The 19,600-nt window shown below is 44.9% G+C and overlaps 1 protein-coding gene across 1 annotated transcript in view; it reads right to left on the reverse strand.

Annotated features, from left to right (window-relative positions):
• LOC116966134 (hepatic lectin-like) overlaps positions 1-19,600 on the reverse strand; it is a 335,697-nt gene that overhangs the window by 5,864 nt on the left and 310,233 nt on the right. The window contains exon 3 of the mRNA XM_033012325.1: positions 1,267-1,335. Within this exon, the coding sequence (XP_032868216.1) occupies positions 1,267-1,335 (69 nt within the window). The remainder of the gene's footprint in view (positions 1-1,266; positions 1,336-19,600) is intronic.

Below are 19,600 nucleotides of genomic sequence, written 5' to 3' on the forward strand. Positions count from 1 at the left end.
GACCAACATGATGGAGTTTTTCTATTTTAAATGAACTGACGGTCTCTCTGAAGGCAATGCACTTGATATTCCCAAGTAGAATTCAACAAAACGGTAACGTTGGCCCCAAACAAAAGACTTACGATAAATATTATAATCCAGGAATATCACTATCAGTCATTGGACAAACAGAAAATTCGTCAACCAGCTGGAAACAGAGATCAGGTGTGAAAGATTTTCTCACGGGCTGGAGAGCGATTTTAATTTTGTTTAGTTTAGTTTAGAGATACAGCGGGGAATCAGGTCCTTTGGCCCACGTAGTCCGCGTCGCCCAGCGATCCCCGCACATTAACGCTATCCTGCACACACTACGGACATGTTTTTACATTTTTACCAATCCAAATAACCTCCAACCTTTGGCGTGTGGCAGCAAACAGAAGCTCTCGGAGAAAACCAAGGCAGGTCACGGGGAGAATATACAAACTCTGTACAGACAGCACTCGCCGCCAGGATGGAACAAGGGTCTCTGGCACTGTAAAGAAAGGGCCTATCCAACGAGCATGCGACTGCATGCGGCAAGCGCAACCTAACGTGGTCGCTTGAGCCTTACGGCCTCGCGGGGCCGGTCCCACTTCGATCGCCGGAGCCGTATGGAGTTATGCGGAGCTGGTCCCGACATCGCGCGGGGCTCCGAAAAGCTGAGCGTCTTCAAAAATTCCGCGCGGCGACGGCCTGTCGGCCCGCAGCCGCATTGAGGCCGTAAGCAGCGTCTTGACGCCGTACGCACCGCCTCGACGCCGTACGCAGCGTCTTGATGGCGTACGCCTAGCGCGAACCCCGCGGACTTCGCTCGAAATTCACGTCAACTTGTACGGGGATCACTCGACCTCCGCGCGTCCCCCGCTTCCGGTTTGGTCGCGCTTGTCGCATGCTCGTGCGACAGGCCCTGTATTATACTCATATTATTTGGACTTGGGAAAGCAATAAAAAACTACAAGGGTAACATTAAAAATGGAAACATAGTGTACATGAGCACAATCATTTTCGTAGATTATCGCGTGCGTTGAAAAGGACCGTTTGTGGTAGACGAAACATAATGATTTGCCTCCGCCTCTTCATATCCCAACGCTACCAATGTAGCAGGAAAGCCTGGTACTCCTGGTAGCCAGAAGAATAGGGGAGAGAAAGTGCTTGTTGCAGCGACCCCCATCTCAATATCACCAATTAGACATTTCCCCATATGAATGCTTGGATTTGAGATTTCTTTTTGATAACTATACAACTTACTCTTTAGATGTGAAACTTCAACCTGAAACCCGGCCACTGAGCTGCTTAAGCGCCGAATATTTCCTGTAACTGGAAAAGAAGGTAACAGATTAAATAGTTTCATGTTCCACTTAACAAGAGTTTAACATCGTGGGAACCTCTGCGATAGCAGTACGGCATTCGTGGACCACCGAGGACCTCCGTGGCGCTAACGGCAGGTAGTCGTGTAACTTTGTAAGGTCGGGAGAAAATTCAAACATTTTTGAATTTCTCCAAGAGTGACTTGAGGAGCGTTGCAACATTGTATGAACGCAGATGCCAGTGCGATATCCGTGCGATATCCGTAATGACTCTTGCGGGTACCGTGGGAACTCCTGCGAACGGTAAACCCGTGGATATCGCAGAGGTTCCCACGATGTTAAACTCTTGTTAAGTGGAACATGAAACTATTTAATCTGTTGCCTTCTTTTCCAGTTACAGGAAATATTCGGCGCTTAAGCAGCTCAGTGGCCGGGTTTCAGGTTGAAGTTTCACATCTAAAGAGTAAGTTGTATAGTTATCAAAAAGAAATCTAAAATCATGGATAACATTAAATTGTTATCCTGTACATAAACTATATTGTTATAGATACTCACTACTGGGGAGGCAATCTCAAATCCACCTTGATCACCCTCTCCCTGCTCCAAGGAGCCCACAGGCAGTGGTATCTCTGGCATCTCCTCTTGCCTCTCCATCTGTCTCTCTTGCTGAATTTCCTCCTCATTTACCTGCATGGCTAAAAGCTTTCTGACTTTCTTTGGCCCCTTTCTTTGCGCTTTTCTGAGAGGCATCTCTGCAAGTCTTTTTACTGTGAAAAATATTCTCAAACAATGACAATTAGGTGGGACGTCCTCGATGGACACATGGTCCATTGGCGATATTGAGACCACCTTTTTTACTCACCTTATGTCCCTTCTGTCAAGCTTCCGGGTTTACCGTTCGCAGGAGTTCCCACGGTACCCGCAAGAGTCATTATGGATATCGCACGGATATCGCACTGGCATCTGCGTTCATACAATGTTGCAACGCTGCTCAAGTCACTCTTGGAGAAATTCAAAAATGTTTGAATTTTCTCCCGACCTTACAAAGTTACACGACTACCTGCCGTTAGCGCCACGAAGGTCCTCGGTGGTCCACGAATGCCGTGCTGCTATCGCAGAGGTTCCCGCGATGTTAAACTCGTGTTAAGTCTTGCTTCAGGTCGCACCGTGAGAAAGCCCTTTAAGGCCAGCGAAGCACTGGGAGCTCTGCATGACGCCATCAGTGAGTTCCAGACCAAATATCCTGATAGCTTCATTGTGGTGGCCGGGGATTTTAATCACACCAGCCTTAAGACTGTGCTCCCAAAATTCAAGCAATATGTGGATTTTGAGACCAGGGGAGAGAACATCTTGGACTTGGTTTACACCAACACCCCAGAGGCTTACAAGGCATCCCCACGCCCTCACCTGGGCCACTCGGACCACATTTCAGTGTTTTTAACACCAGCCTACAGACCTCTGCAAAAACAAGTCAGAGCGGAGAGAAAACACACCAGGGTCTGGCCAGAGGGAGCAGCCTCAGCACTACAGGATTGCTTCCTGCACACTGACTGGGATGTGTTCAGGACAGCAACATCCTATGATGACCTCATCAACATCGAGGAGTACGCAGAGACTGTAACCAGCTACATTGCTAAGTGCACCGAGGATGTCACTATCATGAAAACCTTCACTGCACGTGGAAACGAAAAGCCATGGATGACAGCAGAGGTGCGCTCGCTGCTGAGGGCCCGTGATGCCGCCTACAGAGCCGGTAACACAGCCGCTCTTCGATCTACCAGGACTGCACTGGAAAAAGGAGTCAGGGCAGCGAAACGTGCCTTCGCGGGGAAAATCCAGGGACACCTCTGTGACACCTCTGTGACACCTCTGTGACACAGGAGGATGTGGAAGGGAATCCATACACTGACGGGGTACAAGGCAAGGCAGCAGGTAACTGACACGGACACTTCTCTCCCAGATGAACTGAACAAATTATTTGCACGTTTTGATGCAGCAAACACCACACCCAAGGGGAGAGCTTACAAACCGACCAGCCAGTCCTGACCATAGACTCAATGGACACACGGAGAATCCTGTCTAAGGTCAACGCGTGGAAAGCAGTCGGACCCGACAACATCCCAGGACGTGTGCTCAAGGAATGTGCTGAGGAGTTAGCAGATGTGCTAACAGACATCTTTAACATCTCCCTTAGTCAAGCCATTGTCCCCACATGCCTCAAAACTTCCACGATAATCCCCATAGCGAAGAAACCAGTGGTTGCCTGCCTAAATGACTACCGCCCTGTCGCCCTGACCCCAATAATAATGAAGTGTTTTGAACGCCTGGTGAAACCCCACATTACTGCCAGCCTCCCCTCATCGTTAGACCCCCTCCAGTTTGCCTATCGCCCCAACCGTTCTACAGAGGATGCCATCTCTACCACGCTGCACACAGTACTCACGCATCTGGAAAATAAAAACACATACGCCAGAATCTTGTACATTGACTTCAGCTCAGCGTTTATCACCATCATCCCACAGAGACTTGTGGAGAAACTAACCCTGCTGGGCCTCAACACCACCCTGTGTCACTGGATCTTGGACTTTCTGACAGAGAGACCGCAGTCAGTCCGTGTTGGCAAGAACACTTCAGGCACGATCACGCTGACCACCGGCTCCCCTCAAGGCTGTGTGCGCAGCCCGCTGCTGTTCACATTGCTCACACATGACTGTGCTGCCAGATTCAGGGACAATAAGATCATAAAATTCGCGGATGACACAACAGTGGTGGGACTCATCAGCGGAGATGACGAATCAATGTACAGGGAGGAAGTAAAACAACTAGTGGACTGGTGCGGCAAAAATAATCTCGAATTAAATGTCGACAAAACGAAGGAGATGGTTGTCGACTTCAGGAGGGCGCAGCCAAAGCATACACCCCTCAACATCAGTAGCACCACAGTGGAGAGAGTGGAGAGCATAAAGTTCCTCGGTGTGCAAATTACAGACAGTCTCACCTGGTCCAAGAACACCACTGGGACCGTCAAACGGGCCCATCAGCGACTGCACTTCCTGAGGAAACTAAAACAGGCCTCACTCCCCACCAACATCCTCAGGACTTTCTACAGGAGTACGGTGGAGTCTGTACTCACGTACTGCATAAATACGTGGTACTGCACCTGCAACTGCTCGGACAGGAAGGCTCTGCAGAGGATAGTGAGGGGAGCAGAGAGGATCATTGGCGTCTCCCTACCCTCGGTACAAGAACTGTTCCAGAGCCGCTGTCTGAAAAAAAGCTCAGAGAATTGCTAAGGACAAACTGCACCCCCTCCACATACACCTGGATCTCCTGCCATCAGGCAAGAGATATCGAAGCATCAAAGCGCGGACCACAAGACTGCTAAACAGTTTCCTACCACAGGCTGTGAGGCTGCTAAACAGTCACTCTGTACTCACAGTCACTTGATTCTGCGGCTGGCACGGGCACTTTAATAACTGGCACTGGCCACTTTAATAACTGGCACTGGCCACTCAAATCAGCTGCCCCGGACATTTTTATAGGTGGTACACAAAATTGCTGGGGAAACTCAGTGGGTGCAGCAGCATCTATGGAGCGAAGGAAATAGGCGACGTTTCGGGCCGAAACCCTTCTTCAGCCTCGGACATTTTTATGATTGGGTTATTGTATTTTAACATTGTGTTTTACCTGCTTTTAACTATTTATACTGTTCCATCAGGGACTGGATTGTTTTTAGTGTTATTATGGGTGAAATGTTTTAAATTTCATGTGCGATGCTCCGCTATTCCCTGGGAAACGTCTTTTCATTTTGCACTGTAAACTGTTGCTTGCAAGATGACAATAAAGGTTGATTGATTGATTGATTGAATATCGTCATTTAAGAGACCACTCGACAGGTCAATTGATACAACAAATTCGGAGGGTTATGGACCAGACACAGTCAAAGTGACTTCCATTTGAACATCAAACTCCTTGTCCTCAGAATGTATGGCCCACACTCTCGAGCATTGAAAGTATGATCTATACTCTTGAAAATCGCCAAGCACAGCAGAATAGACTGCGGCTCTGTGAACCGGGACTGGACATCAGATGATGAGCAAATGCCCAGTAGCTGCTATGCATCATCGTCGTCGCCAGTGGCCGCTGTTATCCGAGAGATGTGAGCTGTAGAGGACTGCCGTTCAGTCAAGGAACCAGCAGGTGGCGCAGCTTGTAAGAAGCTGCTTCAAGAGGTCTGGACTCGAAATGGTACTTAGGTGTTTTTTCCACAAATGCTGCCTAACCTGCTAAATTACTCCGATTTGACCAATTGAGGATTAAGGGAATTGGCAGTCGTGGATGGATAGATGGGGATTACGGATGAGGGGAAGTTGTGAGGCAGAGTCTGGCTATCCCAACGTTCAAAAAACAGTTCGACAGATACATGGATAGGACAGGTTTGGAGGCGATATGGACCAAACACATGCAGGTGGGACTAGTGTAGATGGGACATGTTGGCCGGCGTGGGCAAGTTGGGCCGAAGGGCCTATTTCCACGCTGCATCACTCTATATCTCTGACAAAGTATGGACGTGATTTCACGTGAAGCGGGGGGGGGGCATGACACAACATTATTCCCTTCACACTCGGGACAATTGACACATTGATCCGCAGATCTATCGGGATAGAGAAGGTGAGATTTGATGTCTACATTACAGAGATCTGTCAGATCTGTCAAATTAGATTATTACACTCACCATTGCTCTTCCATTGGGAAATTTCCATCCGTAAGCCAGCATCTGACCTCTTCATTTCACCCATCTGTACCACTGAAATAGAAACTAAAATGTGAATATCACACGTTCGATATAATTTGTCCCCACAACATCTCCAGTAACTTGATGCCCATTATTCGAGGCGGTGAATGAAAGAAATGGTAGATTCTGCAGGAATTCTGTTGACCACCAGTTAGGATATGTTAGGATACGTCATTCCTTCCTCTTCCTTGCCGGTATAAACACATCTCTGGTTGCAACAACAAACAGGGATAGAGGTCCGGGATATCTTAAAAACGTTCAGGACTGTCCACTTCTCCGAATTCAACTGCTCCAAATTAGTTCCATACTACAGCTGCCGGGTTGTCGGATGCTTGTCTTCGAATACTACCGCTTATGTTATGGGAAATCCGGAAAGGAAAGGAAAACGAGCAACTGAGAAGAAAACGGCACATTGACCCGTGCTTTCAAATAAACCACATTGCCTTTGGTGTAGGGTGATTTCACGAAAGGTCACTGGATCATAGATCCTCACCCACGTGGGGTACAAACGTCACTTCCGGTGAATGTTATTGATGCTGGAAACGCGGACTTTCAAACCCGTTAAAAACCACGAAAACGGCCGGTTTTTGAGCTGTAAATAAATGTGCCGGTCGGGGTGACCGCGACGCACAGTTATCTTACTTTAGAGTCCAGAAGATAAAGAAAAACGAAGGTAAAGACAAGAGGGAGCTAAAGGGGCAACAACAGCGGAAGTGGTTAGCGGACATTCGCCGTGGAGATATAAAGATAGAAAATATCGGGAATTATCGCGTTTGCTCACTGCATTTCATCAAAAGTAAGGCATTATGTTTTATCTTTATTCATTTGTTATATAAAAAGTTTTAAAAGTGAAAAATCCATCATTAAAATTGCAAAATCTTCTATGGTTCTCAGGTGGGTTTTAACATGCAAAAAGAAAATGCTTCTGAAGCTACATTTACCATTTAAATAATCGTAAACCATAAATGCGATTTGAAATGAATTTTACTCAGATGCAAGCTAAGGAATGGGATAATTGTCAGCTGTTAATTGGATAAAATCAGGACATTTATTATATAACACAATAAGAGACAAGGATCTAGGACAAAAACCACAAAACAATTCCTGCACCCCCACAAAAAACCCCCCCTTCCCCCCTCCCCCCTGCCCCCCCACTCCCCATCCTCCCCATCCTCCCCCTTCTCAACCCCCCTCCCCCCCCCTCCCCCCACCCCCCAACGAAGATCTCAGATCTGAACATCGATAGGCATGACTTACTAGGGTTATCACCATGTTAATTTTAATTTTAGATTTACCATTACAGAAACAGTTGTCAATGTTTAAACTTACTCAGTACAATCGCAAGAACAAGTGACAAAAAACGGACACTACGATGCAGATGTCCCAGAAGAGGGTAGATGAATCTATGGGTTGTTGATTTGTCAGAGGAGTATCTGCTGCTTGGGGCCAATGTTCTGCAAAGTGCAAATGAAACTAATCACTGAAAGCAAAATATTGATTCCTCCAATGGAAAATATACTAATCCTTGTCCCGGTTTAAACTTGAGCAGTGAGTGGAGTTGGTGCAAGTTACACACCAGAGAAAAGCTGAAGTCTGAAGAAGGGTCTCGACCCGAAACGTCACCAATACCTTTTCTCCATCGATGCTGCCTGGCCCGCTGAGTTACTCCAGCATTCTGTGTCTTTCTGCAGACTAAAGCATCATTCACTCCATAAGCTAAGCTCAAATGGGAAGAATCAACAAAACTCTCCCATCCAAGGCCGATTAGGAAAAGGGGAGAAGCAACGAGATCTGGGTGTCATGGTGCACCAGTCATTGAAAGTAGGCATGAAGGTGCAGCAGGCAGTGAAGAAAGCGAATGGTATGTTAGCATTCATAGCAAAAGGATTTGAGTATAGGAGCAGGGAGGTTCTACTGCAGTTGTACAGGGTCTTGATGAGACCACACCTGGAGCATTGCTACAGTCTTGGTCTCCTAATCTGAGGAAGGACATTCTTGCCATAGAGGGAGTACAGAGAAGGTTCACCAGACTGATTCCTGGGATGGCAGGACTTTCATATGAAGAAGGACTGGATAGACTTGGCTTGTACGCGCTAGAATTTAGAAGATTGAGGGGGGACCTTATAGAAACTTACAAAATTCTTAAGGGATTGGACAGGCTAGATGCAGGAAGATTGTTCCCGATGTTGTGGAAGTCCAGAACAAGGGGTCACAGTTTAAGGATAAAGGGGAAATCTTTTAGTACTGAGATGAGAAAAACATTTCACAGAGAGTGGAGAATCTCCGGAATTCTCTGCCACAGAATGTAGTTGAGGCCAGTTAATTGGCTATATTTAAGATGGAGTTAGATGTGGCCCTTGTGGCTAATGGGATCAGGGGGTATGGAGAGAAAGTAGGTACAGGATACTGAGTTGGATGATCAGCTATGATCATATTGAATGGAGGTGCAGGCTCGAAGGGCCGAATGGCCTACTCCTGCACCTATTTTCTATGTCTATGTCTATTCCTCTTTTTCTTCAACATTTTGCCCAATTCCTCTCCCTGCAATTTAATTCTGACACCCCTCCCCGTTTGTTACGATGAAAGTGTAATTAATTCAAGCCCATTCATTTGAACTGGAAACACGGATAACTAGGAAACATTATAATATATTATATAGCGATGTTACAAAACTTACCTTCAGCGGCGCTGCAGTTCTGCCACTGGTTGTGTGCGCGACTTTGGCGCCTTTGAGGGGGAGGGGGGATTAAAATGCCGTTTTCTCCTGCCTGTCCAGGATATATTTTGTCGGGCTGCTAGCTGATGCGGAAAATTCTTTCTGACTGCCGTTCTCGGAAGTTTAAAAAAAAACCTCAGGATAATTTAATCGCTGGAGTAAAATAAAAAAGCGACTTCTAACGCTGTCAACGCCGACAACGGGACGGATCTTACGTAGGGGACAAAACATAAGGCAAGTCGTATATTTTACATATAAACTTGCTTCTTAGGATTACTTTAATCCAAATTTCATTGGCGAAAATGTGATTATGGCCTCATACGAACTGGCAGTGTTTTTCCTGCCGATATGGGGTTTAAATTCACCGCAACCTCAAACTTCCAAACGGTTGCATTCCACAAAATCTCACTCGCAAGATGATTAAAATGGCCATTAATTTATGGGAATTAATACATTAATTCATTAAATTCCTTCCATTTGGCCTATAAATTCATGAAAATGAGATTTCAATATCATGTTATATTGTGAATTATTTTGTGAATGTTATTTGAACACTTAGGCTATTTAAAAATGTTAACCTTTTCTTAAGAAATGGATAGATGTTTAGATCTCGTAATTGAATTTTGTAATTAGCTACAATTGGGTAACTAGCTAACTATATGCTTTAATTTCAGGTCATCCAAGTAAGATTGTTTCATATTTGTTTCAGAATGCTTCAATCTACAATAACTGAAAATGTCATTCAGTTCTCTTAATTTTTAAGAAAGTTATGGGCTTTTGACTGTTCTCGATCACAGCTTTTGAGCTAAGCCAATGGAAAAGCAATAGGGAACAAGATGCTAATTTCCGAGTATGAAAATGGCCATAACGTTATTAATACTGAAGATATGAAAGTGAATTAGGTGTCAAACTAAACTTCTTTTTATGCTTTATTTGATGGGATAAATTGTAGACTTGATTTTTTAAATCTCAAAATTTTGTAACATTGCTATATTATAAACATAATGATGAAACCTGGGTTCAGACCTTCCGGCTCAGATTCGTCTCCATTCTTCCTATCGACGCGATACGCTATAGTATGTGCATAAATTTCCATTTGTTCCATGTTCTCGGCTGGAAGATCTGGCCTGTGTTGAACTTTTAAGAAGAAAACAGAGAGATGAAGATTCTGAGCTCAAATAGTTCCTCAAGCTGCACTTCCAGTTTTCCGTGCAAATCGGTAAAATTCTAAATAGATTTTGCTGAATTGATGGCATTGCGAAAATATTTCTGCTATTAGATTCTGTGTTCAAGTGATATTTGTTGGAGTCCATGTACTGTAAAGGCGAATTGAAAATCATCACTGATAGCAAACGAGGAAATTACTGGAAAGAACTGCAGATGCTGGTTTAAATCGAAGAGAGACACAAAATGCTGGAGTTACTCAGCTGGACAGGCAGCATCTCTGGAAAGAAGGAATGGGTGACGAGACCCTTCGGGTTTCGGGTCAAGACTCTTCTTCAGAGTGATGTCAGGGAGTGGGCGGGACAGAGATTGGATATAGTCGGAGACAGAAAGACAGGTGGGAGAATTGGGACGGGGAGGGATGGAGAGAGAGGGAAAGCAAGGGCTAATTGAAGTTAGAGAATTCAACGCTCATACCGCTGGGGTGTAAACTACCCAAGCGAAATGTGAGGTGCTGTTCCTGCAATTTGCGCTGGGCCTCACTCTGACAATGGAGGAAGCCCGGGACAGAAAGGTCTGAGCAACCAGGAGATCAGGTAGGTTAAGGCGGACTGAGCGGAGGTGTTCAGCGAAATGATCGCCGAGCCTGCGCTTGGTCTCGCCGATGTACATGAGCTGATACCTGGAACAGCGGATACAGTAGATGAGGTTGGAGGAGGTGCAAGTGAACCTCTGCCTCACCTGGAAAGACTGTCGGGGTCCTTGGATGGAGCCGAGGAGGGAGGTAAAAGGATATAAGTTACATCTCCTGCTGTTGCAGGGGAAATTACCTGGGGGGGGGGGTGGTTTGGATGGGAGTTGCTGAAAGAATGGACTCTGCAGAAAGCAGAAAGGGGTGGAGATGGGGAAATGTGGCCAGTAATGGGATCCCGTTGGAGGTGGTAAAATGTTGGAGGATTATGTGCTATATGTAGCAATGTTACAAAATTTTGAGATTTAAAAATCAAGTCTGTAATTTATCCCATCAGATAAAGCATAAAAATAAGTTTAATTTGACACCTAATTCACTTTCATATCTCAAGTATTTAAAAAGTTATGGCCATTTTCATACTCGGAAATGAGCATCTTGTTCCCTATTGATTTTCTATGGACATAACAAAAAAGTTGTGATCGTGAACAGTCAAAAGCCCATAACTTTCTTAAAAATTAAGAGAACTGAATGAAATTTTCAGTTATCATAGATTGAAGCATTCTGAAACAAATATAAAATAATCTTACTTGGATGACCTGAAATTAAAGCATATAATTAGTTAGTTACCTAATTGTAGCTAATTTCAGACTTCAATTACTAGATCTAAACATCTATCCATTTCTTAATAAATGATTAACATTTTTAAATAGCCTAAATGTCCAAATAATATTCACAAATAATTCACAATAAAACATGATTTTTAAATCTCATTTACATTAATTTATAGGCCAAATGGAAGGAATTCAGTGTTCAATTGCTGTAAATAAATGCCCATTTAAATCAGCTTTCCAGTGGGTCTCCTGTGGAACGCGCTGGTTTAGAACGTTCACATTGCGGTAGATTTGTGCCCCAAATGCCCAGAAAAATACTGCGCGATATAATGGGCCCAAAATGAGCTACTCGCAATATTAAACTTTGTATAAAGGGATCTTTAGAAGCCCTTTTTAATGTAAAAATATACAGCATACCTACTGTGGTTTGCTTTATGAGACCCTGCGGTTGCTGGCGGTCGCGGGTTTAGAGATTGATTTTTAAACTACTATAACTATTATTCAAGGCCTTTAAACCTAATAATAGCTTTTGCGACGGGGTCTTCCAGCGATTTTTCGTTAATAATTAACTAGGCTGAACATCTTCGATTTGAACAGCCTAGAGAAAATCGCGTTTTAAACCCGCCCCCTCTAAACGGCGCCAAAATCGCGCACACCCGCAGCGGCAGATTTTCAAAGACGCTTCAGGTAGGCTTTGCAACATACCTACTATATGCGACGGCTGATGGGGTGGGTGGTGAGCACAAGAGGCACTCGTCCTTGATACAAATGGTGGCGGGGAACCAAGAGTGGAGCTGCGCGATATCGATGATAATATGGGTACACATGTATCCATATGTACACCTATAATGTACAATCTTACCTTCCAACCCTCATGTTTCATATACATCATATACCGTGCGGTGTGGCGACGGCTAACGGCAGCGGCTCGACTGCAGTCCGTCTGTCTTTATTTTATTTTTGTCTCGTTAAATGTATGTTTTTGGTTCTAATTTTAATTATTTTTTAGATGTGGTTGGGGGAGGGGCGTGGAGGAAAGCTTTAATCTCTTCCCTGTACAGGGACTCGACTTTTTCCCTGTCGTGTCCCCGGTGTCGTTGGGCCTAACATCGTGGAGCCGGCGGCGGCCTCCAACCGGAACCAACCTGAGGACTCCAGTCGCGGAACCTGCGGACACGCCATCGCTGACACGCCATCGCGGACATCGCTGGCCGACTTCACAACCGGGAGAGCTGTGGAGGCGCACGGAACATAGGGAGCTCGCAGGACCCGGGTGGGAGACCGTTTTTGGAGCTCCCGCAACGGCAAGATCTCCCGCTGGAATCATGGGGTGTAAATGACTCGCCTAACATCGCCTGGCACGGCTTAACGGCTGCGGGACTTACCATCGCCCGCCGGGGGCTTTAACATCGGGAGCCCCAGTCGCCTCGACGCTGCAGTTGGACTGCTGGACCGCGGGAGAAGAACAAAGGGAAGAGATAAAACTTTTGCCTTCCATCACAGTGAGGAGTGTTGGAGATTCACTGTGATGGATGTTGTGTAAATTGTGTTAAGTGTGTGTCTTGTTTTTATTTGTAATGTTAAGACTGTAGAAATGCAATTTCGTTCAAACCAAGCTGTTTGAATGACAATGAAAGGCATTCTATTCTATTCTGCCCCATATTTGCTTGGATGAAATACACCCTGCCATTTTCTACACCCATATTTGTAACTATATATATCTTCGCAACATCATTTCACAAACTTCCTCACTCTTCACTACTCCACCCATTCTGTTGTCACCTGCAGACTTAACCGACCAGGATCACGTCCTTCCACCATCTCTGTCATCTCAGGTTAATTCAGTTTTGAATTCAATCTATTCACCGTGGATACCATACAAATAATTCTTTTGGATCCGACTACCATTAGGGGATTTATCATATGTCTTGCTAGGGTCCAAGTAGCCAATATCTACCGCCATAAAGTTATAGAGTCATAGAGCGTGTAAACAACCCACACCAGCCAACATGTACCACCGTCACTAGTCCCACCTGCCTCCGTACGGATCTTTCCAAACCTTTTAGACTGACTTTTTCAATCCTGGCGTTATAATTCCTCCACGCGGATCATCGGTGTACCGCACGCCAGTGACAGGATAAGTAAATCGGGGGTAAAAATATCACTAAGTTCCTGAATGAATTCATCTGCCCCACTAATTGGGATAAATCCAAGGTTTTCTTTGGTGATGTGAAACCTCTGTATTCAGAGATACTAATCACATCCACTCTTCACTGTCCACCGTTGAATGAATACAGACACGTGAACAATATTTGCTTAGTGTAGTCTAGTTTAGTTTAGTTTAGAGATACAATGCGCATACAGACCCTTCGGCCACCGGGTCCGCACCGACCAAGAATCCCCGCACATTAACACGAGCCTACACCCACTAGGGACAATTTACACTTATACCAAGTATACAAACCCAAGCCAATTAACCAACAAACCTGCACATGTTTGGAGTGTGAGAGGAAACTGAAGATCTCAGAGAAAGCCCTCGCGGTTATGGCGAGGACGTGCAAACTCCGTAAAGACAGCACCTGTGGTCGGGGTCGAATTTGGGTCTCCGGCGCTGTAAAGCGGCAACTCTACCGCTGCGCCACCGTGCCGCTTATTCATGCACAACCCTTCATTAGATTACCTGTTCACGCTATAAAAGACATTTAAGACGATAACACTTCCCCCAAACGACTTAGTTCAACTGAGTTGAACACCACTTCAGTTTAGAAAAGCCAAAGAGAGCGTAGATGACCTTGCGCGAGTGTTTTTCTTGACCAGGCTCCAGCGGTGCCACTTTCTACAGAGTACAAGTGAAAACATCACTGAAAACACATGATAGAGACGGCCAATGGAATTTAGTTCAAACATTTTCCGATTGGGATTTGGGGAAATGTCAGAGCAGGGACTTTGACTTGTTAACATCCATCAACTGTCCAAAACACATGCCTTCAATCTTAGAAAGTACACCCGCAATACGCTGGGATTTTGCTGGGCAGAGGATTGAAGTGTTGCAAATGCATGACAACGGGATTAACATATTCGCTCAGGTAAAATGGAAGAGCAGGAAACGAAGGTCATTCTCCAGCCCCAGAATCAACCCTTCTTGTTCGGTAACATTTCACCACCCCTCCCCCTGAATCATCATTGGCAGTCTCTGCTGAACTGAGCATGTGAAGAAAATTCCAATTCATTCAGTGTAACTGAGATATAAACATTCCACATTTCTCCCCGTTCAACCCCTGATATTCACCTGGCTGTGGATTCCCGCACTGTTGTTGTACTCTACGGCCAGACATACGAAGAGTTTCATATCTATTCATCCTGTTCTCAGCTAGAAGACCTTCTTGCCTTTGAGGAAAGAGGAGGCTGTGATGCAGTATTTGATCGCACCCGTTCCGCATAATGTATATTAGTTTATCAAGTATCATGCAACTTCCGTGAAATGTCATACTTCAGCTTCTGTTTTGGGAAGATAGGACATAGGCGAGACTGTGGCTTGTGGGGGAGCTGGAATAGGCTGTGGGACCGAGCGTCAGAAATGTGTCTAGAAATCAACTTTCGTGACCCAATGTCCTGGAACTAACAAGGTTGTGGGGAGGAGGGTGTCCCCCCTCCCATTGGTACGGAACTTTTGCATTTTTCAGCTTTTAAATTGTGCAATATGGTGTATACTGTAAATGAGTCTTTTAACTTGAATATATGCGTTAAATTGGATTAGCTATGAATAAGGTTAGACTAAATTACATTCCTAATTACATTTCCGCAGTAGAGTCCCAGGCTCTGATCAACACAGGCAGCACATGAATGATCTTAGTGCATTCATGTATGGAAATCAGATTAATCAAGCACTTGGTCCATGTTGACCAACCTGGGTCTCACTGCACACCTGGTAACTCCTGGCCCTGAACTCCAGTTGCATACCTTCTCTCATTCCTTACCCTGAGTCCAGCCTTACACCTGGCCCCCTATTCTATCCTGATCATACTGCTTGCCTGCTTATGTTCCCAGTGCTGAACACCCCCTGGTCCAGCTTTGACTGCACACCTAGTACTATTCAGACCTTGACTCTGGATGCACACTTGCCTTGCTCCTAGCCCTCTGCACTGACAATATATCTGGCCCCACATAAGCCCCATATCTGACCCCCTTGACTTAACCTATTCGTTCAAGTCCACGTGCTTATCTAATGCAGTAATCTTTTGGGGCACTTCACAGACCAAATTATGGATAACAAAATTTGCTACATATCATTTGCTTCCTTGTTATCTAACATGGCTAGTTACTTTGTCAAAGAAGTCCATCAATTGGTTGAACACAATGTCTCATCCATATAATTATACTCACTCAGCTGTATAGGTATTCTGTTACCATTCTTTGATTTTCATAACAAACTGTCCTGAAGTCATTTTCACCCCCAATATTTTCAGTATTTTGCTGTCTTCCTCCTCAGCTGAGACTTTTCCCGAAATGCAAAGTGCCAATAACTATATATTTAGCATATTATTCAATTAAATGTGATCTTGAAGTACATAATATTTTCTGTGGTATTCATAACACAACAATGATAAAAAGATCTTTGCTTTGATTGCACCTACCAACATGCATATATGATTATATCACAGTTAATATGTACCGGGGCAATTTTTGTTCCAATGCTCCCCATTCCAAGTACTTTACATTTAAGTGATTGATATCCAAGTGAAGTTTAAATGGCATCTGAAAAGTAAAACCTCCGGAATGGATGATATTCATTACGTGGTTGGCTGGAGTCAGTATCAGCACAATTACTATATGTAAACTGTGAATCTTCAGATGTCCTAGTTCAAGCTAAAACTAAAGACAAATAATAATCCTCCTCACACATATCCCCTGCAAGTATCTCTGTACACTCCATTTGAAAATATGCCCCTTACTTTGAACACAACTGCTCTTAAATATCAGCATGTGAAATCAGTTTCATCTGAGTACACTCCTTGAAGGATGTTCATCTACTTTTGTTCAATTAATAAAACTAATGAGATTGGGGACCTGTTCTATTCAACCATGTCCAAAGGATTTGGGGGGAGATGGTGGTTTAGAAATAGTCAGTGAGGTAAAACTAAACATTAATAGTTGAGTGGCAAAAATGACAATAGTGCTAACCTTCACAATGATTTACTGAAGGAAATAATGGGTATCGGGTGCTGTATGTTGGTGAGAGATATGCCCGACACCTTGCATGTCATTTTAATATTACACTTATCCCATCCCCCTGGATATTCCGGATTAATAAATTAAAGTTTTGTCAACTAATTACAAATCAGGCTAATTACAACAATAACATTAGCCAACTCCGAAACATGAAACGCTGAGCATTGGGATCCAGACATCATGGACAACTGGCCTCAGTTACCCGATCACATCTGGCAGTGTTCTCTGTCTGAACCAGGGGCCGCAGAGTGTTTTTGAAAGTGGGGGGCTGAACGATCACTGATCACTGGCCTTGGGGGTACACGGTGAGGGAGTGGAGCAACCAAGTGGGGAGAGGCAGTGGAAGTAGGGTGTCCCCCCTCCCAGGGTAGGGAAATTTGATGTATTAAAATCATGTTTTAGTGCATTGTAGAAGTATGATTTCAATGTTTTTTGTATGAAGTATTTTTAAGAGGTAACTTTTTAAGGGGTAACCTTTTCCGCTCATAGGGTGGTGGGTGTATGGAACAAGCTGCCAGAGGACGTAGTCGAGGCAGGGACCATACAAACATTTAAGAAACAGTTAGACTGATACATGAATAGGACAGGTTTGGAGGTATGGACCAAAAGCAGGTAGCGTAGCTGGGACATGTTGGCGGGTGTGGGCAAGTTGCGCCGAAGGGCCTGTTTCACACTGTATCACTCTATGACTACATTATAACCTCCACCATGCATGAATGCTTCAAATCAAGTGGCTGAGTTTTATTGCCATATACTCAAGCATTAGAACATAGAAAATAGGTGCAGAATAGGTCATGCGGCCCTTCGAGCCAGCACCTGCCATTCATATGATCATGGCTTTCATCTAAAATCAGTACATCTTCCTGGTTTTTTCCCCATATCCCTTGATTTCGTTAGCCCCAGAAGCTAAATGTAACTCGCTCTTGAAAAACATCCAGTGAATTGGCCTGCACCTGCCTTCTGTGGGCAGAGAATTCCAGATTCACAACTCTCTGGTGAAGAAAGTTTGTCTCATCTCAGTCCTAACTGGCCTACCCCTTTATTCTTAAGCTGGTGACCCATGGTTCTGGACGCCCCCAACATCAGGAACATTTTCCTGCAGTTACAGTAGTGAAAAGCTAGCAGGCAAGCAGGATGCTTTCTCAACCACCCCCATTTGAAGTCCACTATCCTCCACCCTTTCTACTCAGTGCTTGGTACTTACTTCCAGCAGCCACTGGTTGTCCTCCAGGATGCACTGAACCGCAGCCTGATCCATGCCGGTCATCTGGGCGAATGTGGCACAGAGACTCTCACGGCAGCGGCGCAATGCTTCCGACACCACCGACAGCCCGGGACTTTTAAACTGAGGCTGCTCCATGGCCAGAGCTGCAGGTGAGCTGACTCGGGCAGCCCCAGCAAACCACTCCGCCAGCCCCGCTCCCCGTCCGCATCCAGTCCCCGCCGCTGCTTCTGATCAAACATCCATGGCCCCATTCAGTTGATATGAAGTTTGAAATTTTCGTTGATCACTCTTCACTCTTCACACTCTTGGACTAGGGAATGAGATGGGTGAAAAACGTAGACATTTAACTAGCAGAGATGGGCATTGCTGGTTTGCAAGGACAGGTTAGGCCAGGTTGCCTTTATGACCCCCACGACTCTCCAAGTCTGCATTTCTGTCTCCTTTATCATATAATTCCATACATTTGTTCATTCCACATGGCCACCGAATGGGGCGGGGGGGGTGCGCTGGGTGCGACTGCACCCCCCTTCCCCCCCCCCCCCCAGAGTAAGTTGAGGTAGGTTTTAAAGCTATTATTAGATTTTTTTCCTCATAATAAATCAAACAATTGGAACTGCTTTCTTTGCTTTGATAATAATACTGAAAAATATGAATTCCAAAGTTTGTCTCTTTTGTGCAGCATATTTTTAATATAATTTGAATATTACAAAAATCTGCATGTTTTCAGGGTCATCAGGGATCTGTCCGCAGTAATGCAGCAGTTGTTGATGATGTTGCTGCTGAGGAGGGAACAAATATGCGTCAAGCCGATAGCCTATTCGTTAACGAGTTAAAAAGATAGCCTAATTGATAAAGAGCTGAGAAGAGGAATCAGAGCTGCCAAGGAAAGGTACTCTGAGAAGTTGAGGAACAAGTTATCCTGTACTGTCGCTAAATTAAGTTGTTCTGCATTTCCCTGTTTTTGTTTTAATTCTCTCACAAACTGTGTGCTTCATTTGCCGGCTTTCAAACCAAGGGAAGTATCCTGAATCTAAGGAATTATGGAAGATCAAAATCATGCACTTCCTCACTTAGCTACAGTGGGTACAACTGCAGTAGAACCTCCCTGCTCCTATACTCAAATCCTTTTGCTATGACTTGCTGGGCACGTGTATGTTCATTCCTCTCTCTGACAAAATGACAACAAATTGAAAATTTTCGTGAATGTTTCTGATGTTGTTGGGGGGAAATAAAAAAAGCACAGAATGGAAATAGCAAATGCAAAATCAGAATGCCGATCTCACTTCACATCCTACATTATTTATCCGGGGTTGGCACTTCCTCTCGTTATCACATTTCCACGAGGCTGGGAAGTCAGAGACGATCAGCAGAGGGTTTGGACCTTTCCCTCTCAGCCTTCTCTTCTTCTGTTCCATCTGAGGTACTCAGCCAGGCTTGAAACTTGACATCAAATGATCCCATGACCTGGGTAAGTGATGAAGCCCGCAGCCGGCATTGAGGCAAGGGTCAAGATGCTTGTGACGAGGCAATAATGCGCTGTGTGTCATTAGACTGATGTACAAAGTTATTGACCAGTGTCTTTGACCAGGGTCCCAGTGGGACATGTTGGAGGTCAACTAGAATCACCATCAATGCAAGGTGAACATGACGCAATGGATCAGGAGAAGCGTAGGAAGAGAGGGGATAATGCGGAGAAAGTGTGATCGTTTTAGATGGAGAGTGCGGAGAGAGATACAGTGAGGGCGAGGACGGAGAGTGAGAGAGGGGGGGGGGGAGGAAGAGAAGAGGGAGAGAGAGAGAGATGGAGGGAGAGAGATATTGGGGTAGAGAGGAGAGAGATCTCG

This window comes from Amblyraja radiata, chromosome 35 (genome assembly GCF_010909765.2).
Source record: "Amblyraja radiata isolate CabotCenter1 chromosome 35, sAmbRad1.1.pri, whole genome shotgun sequence".
Lineage (NCBI taxonomy): Eukaryota > Metazoa > Chordata > Chondrichthyes > Rajiformes > Rajidae > Amblyraja > Amblyraja radiata.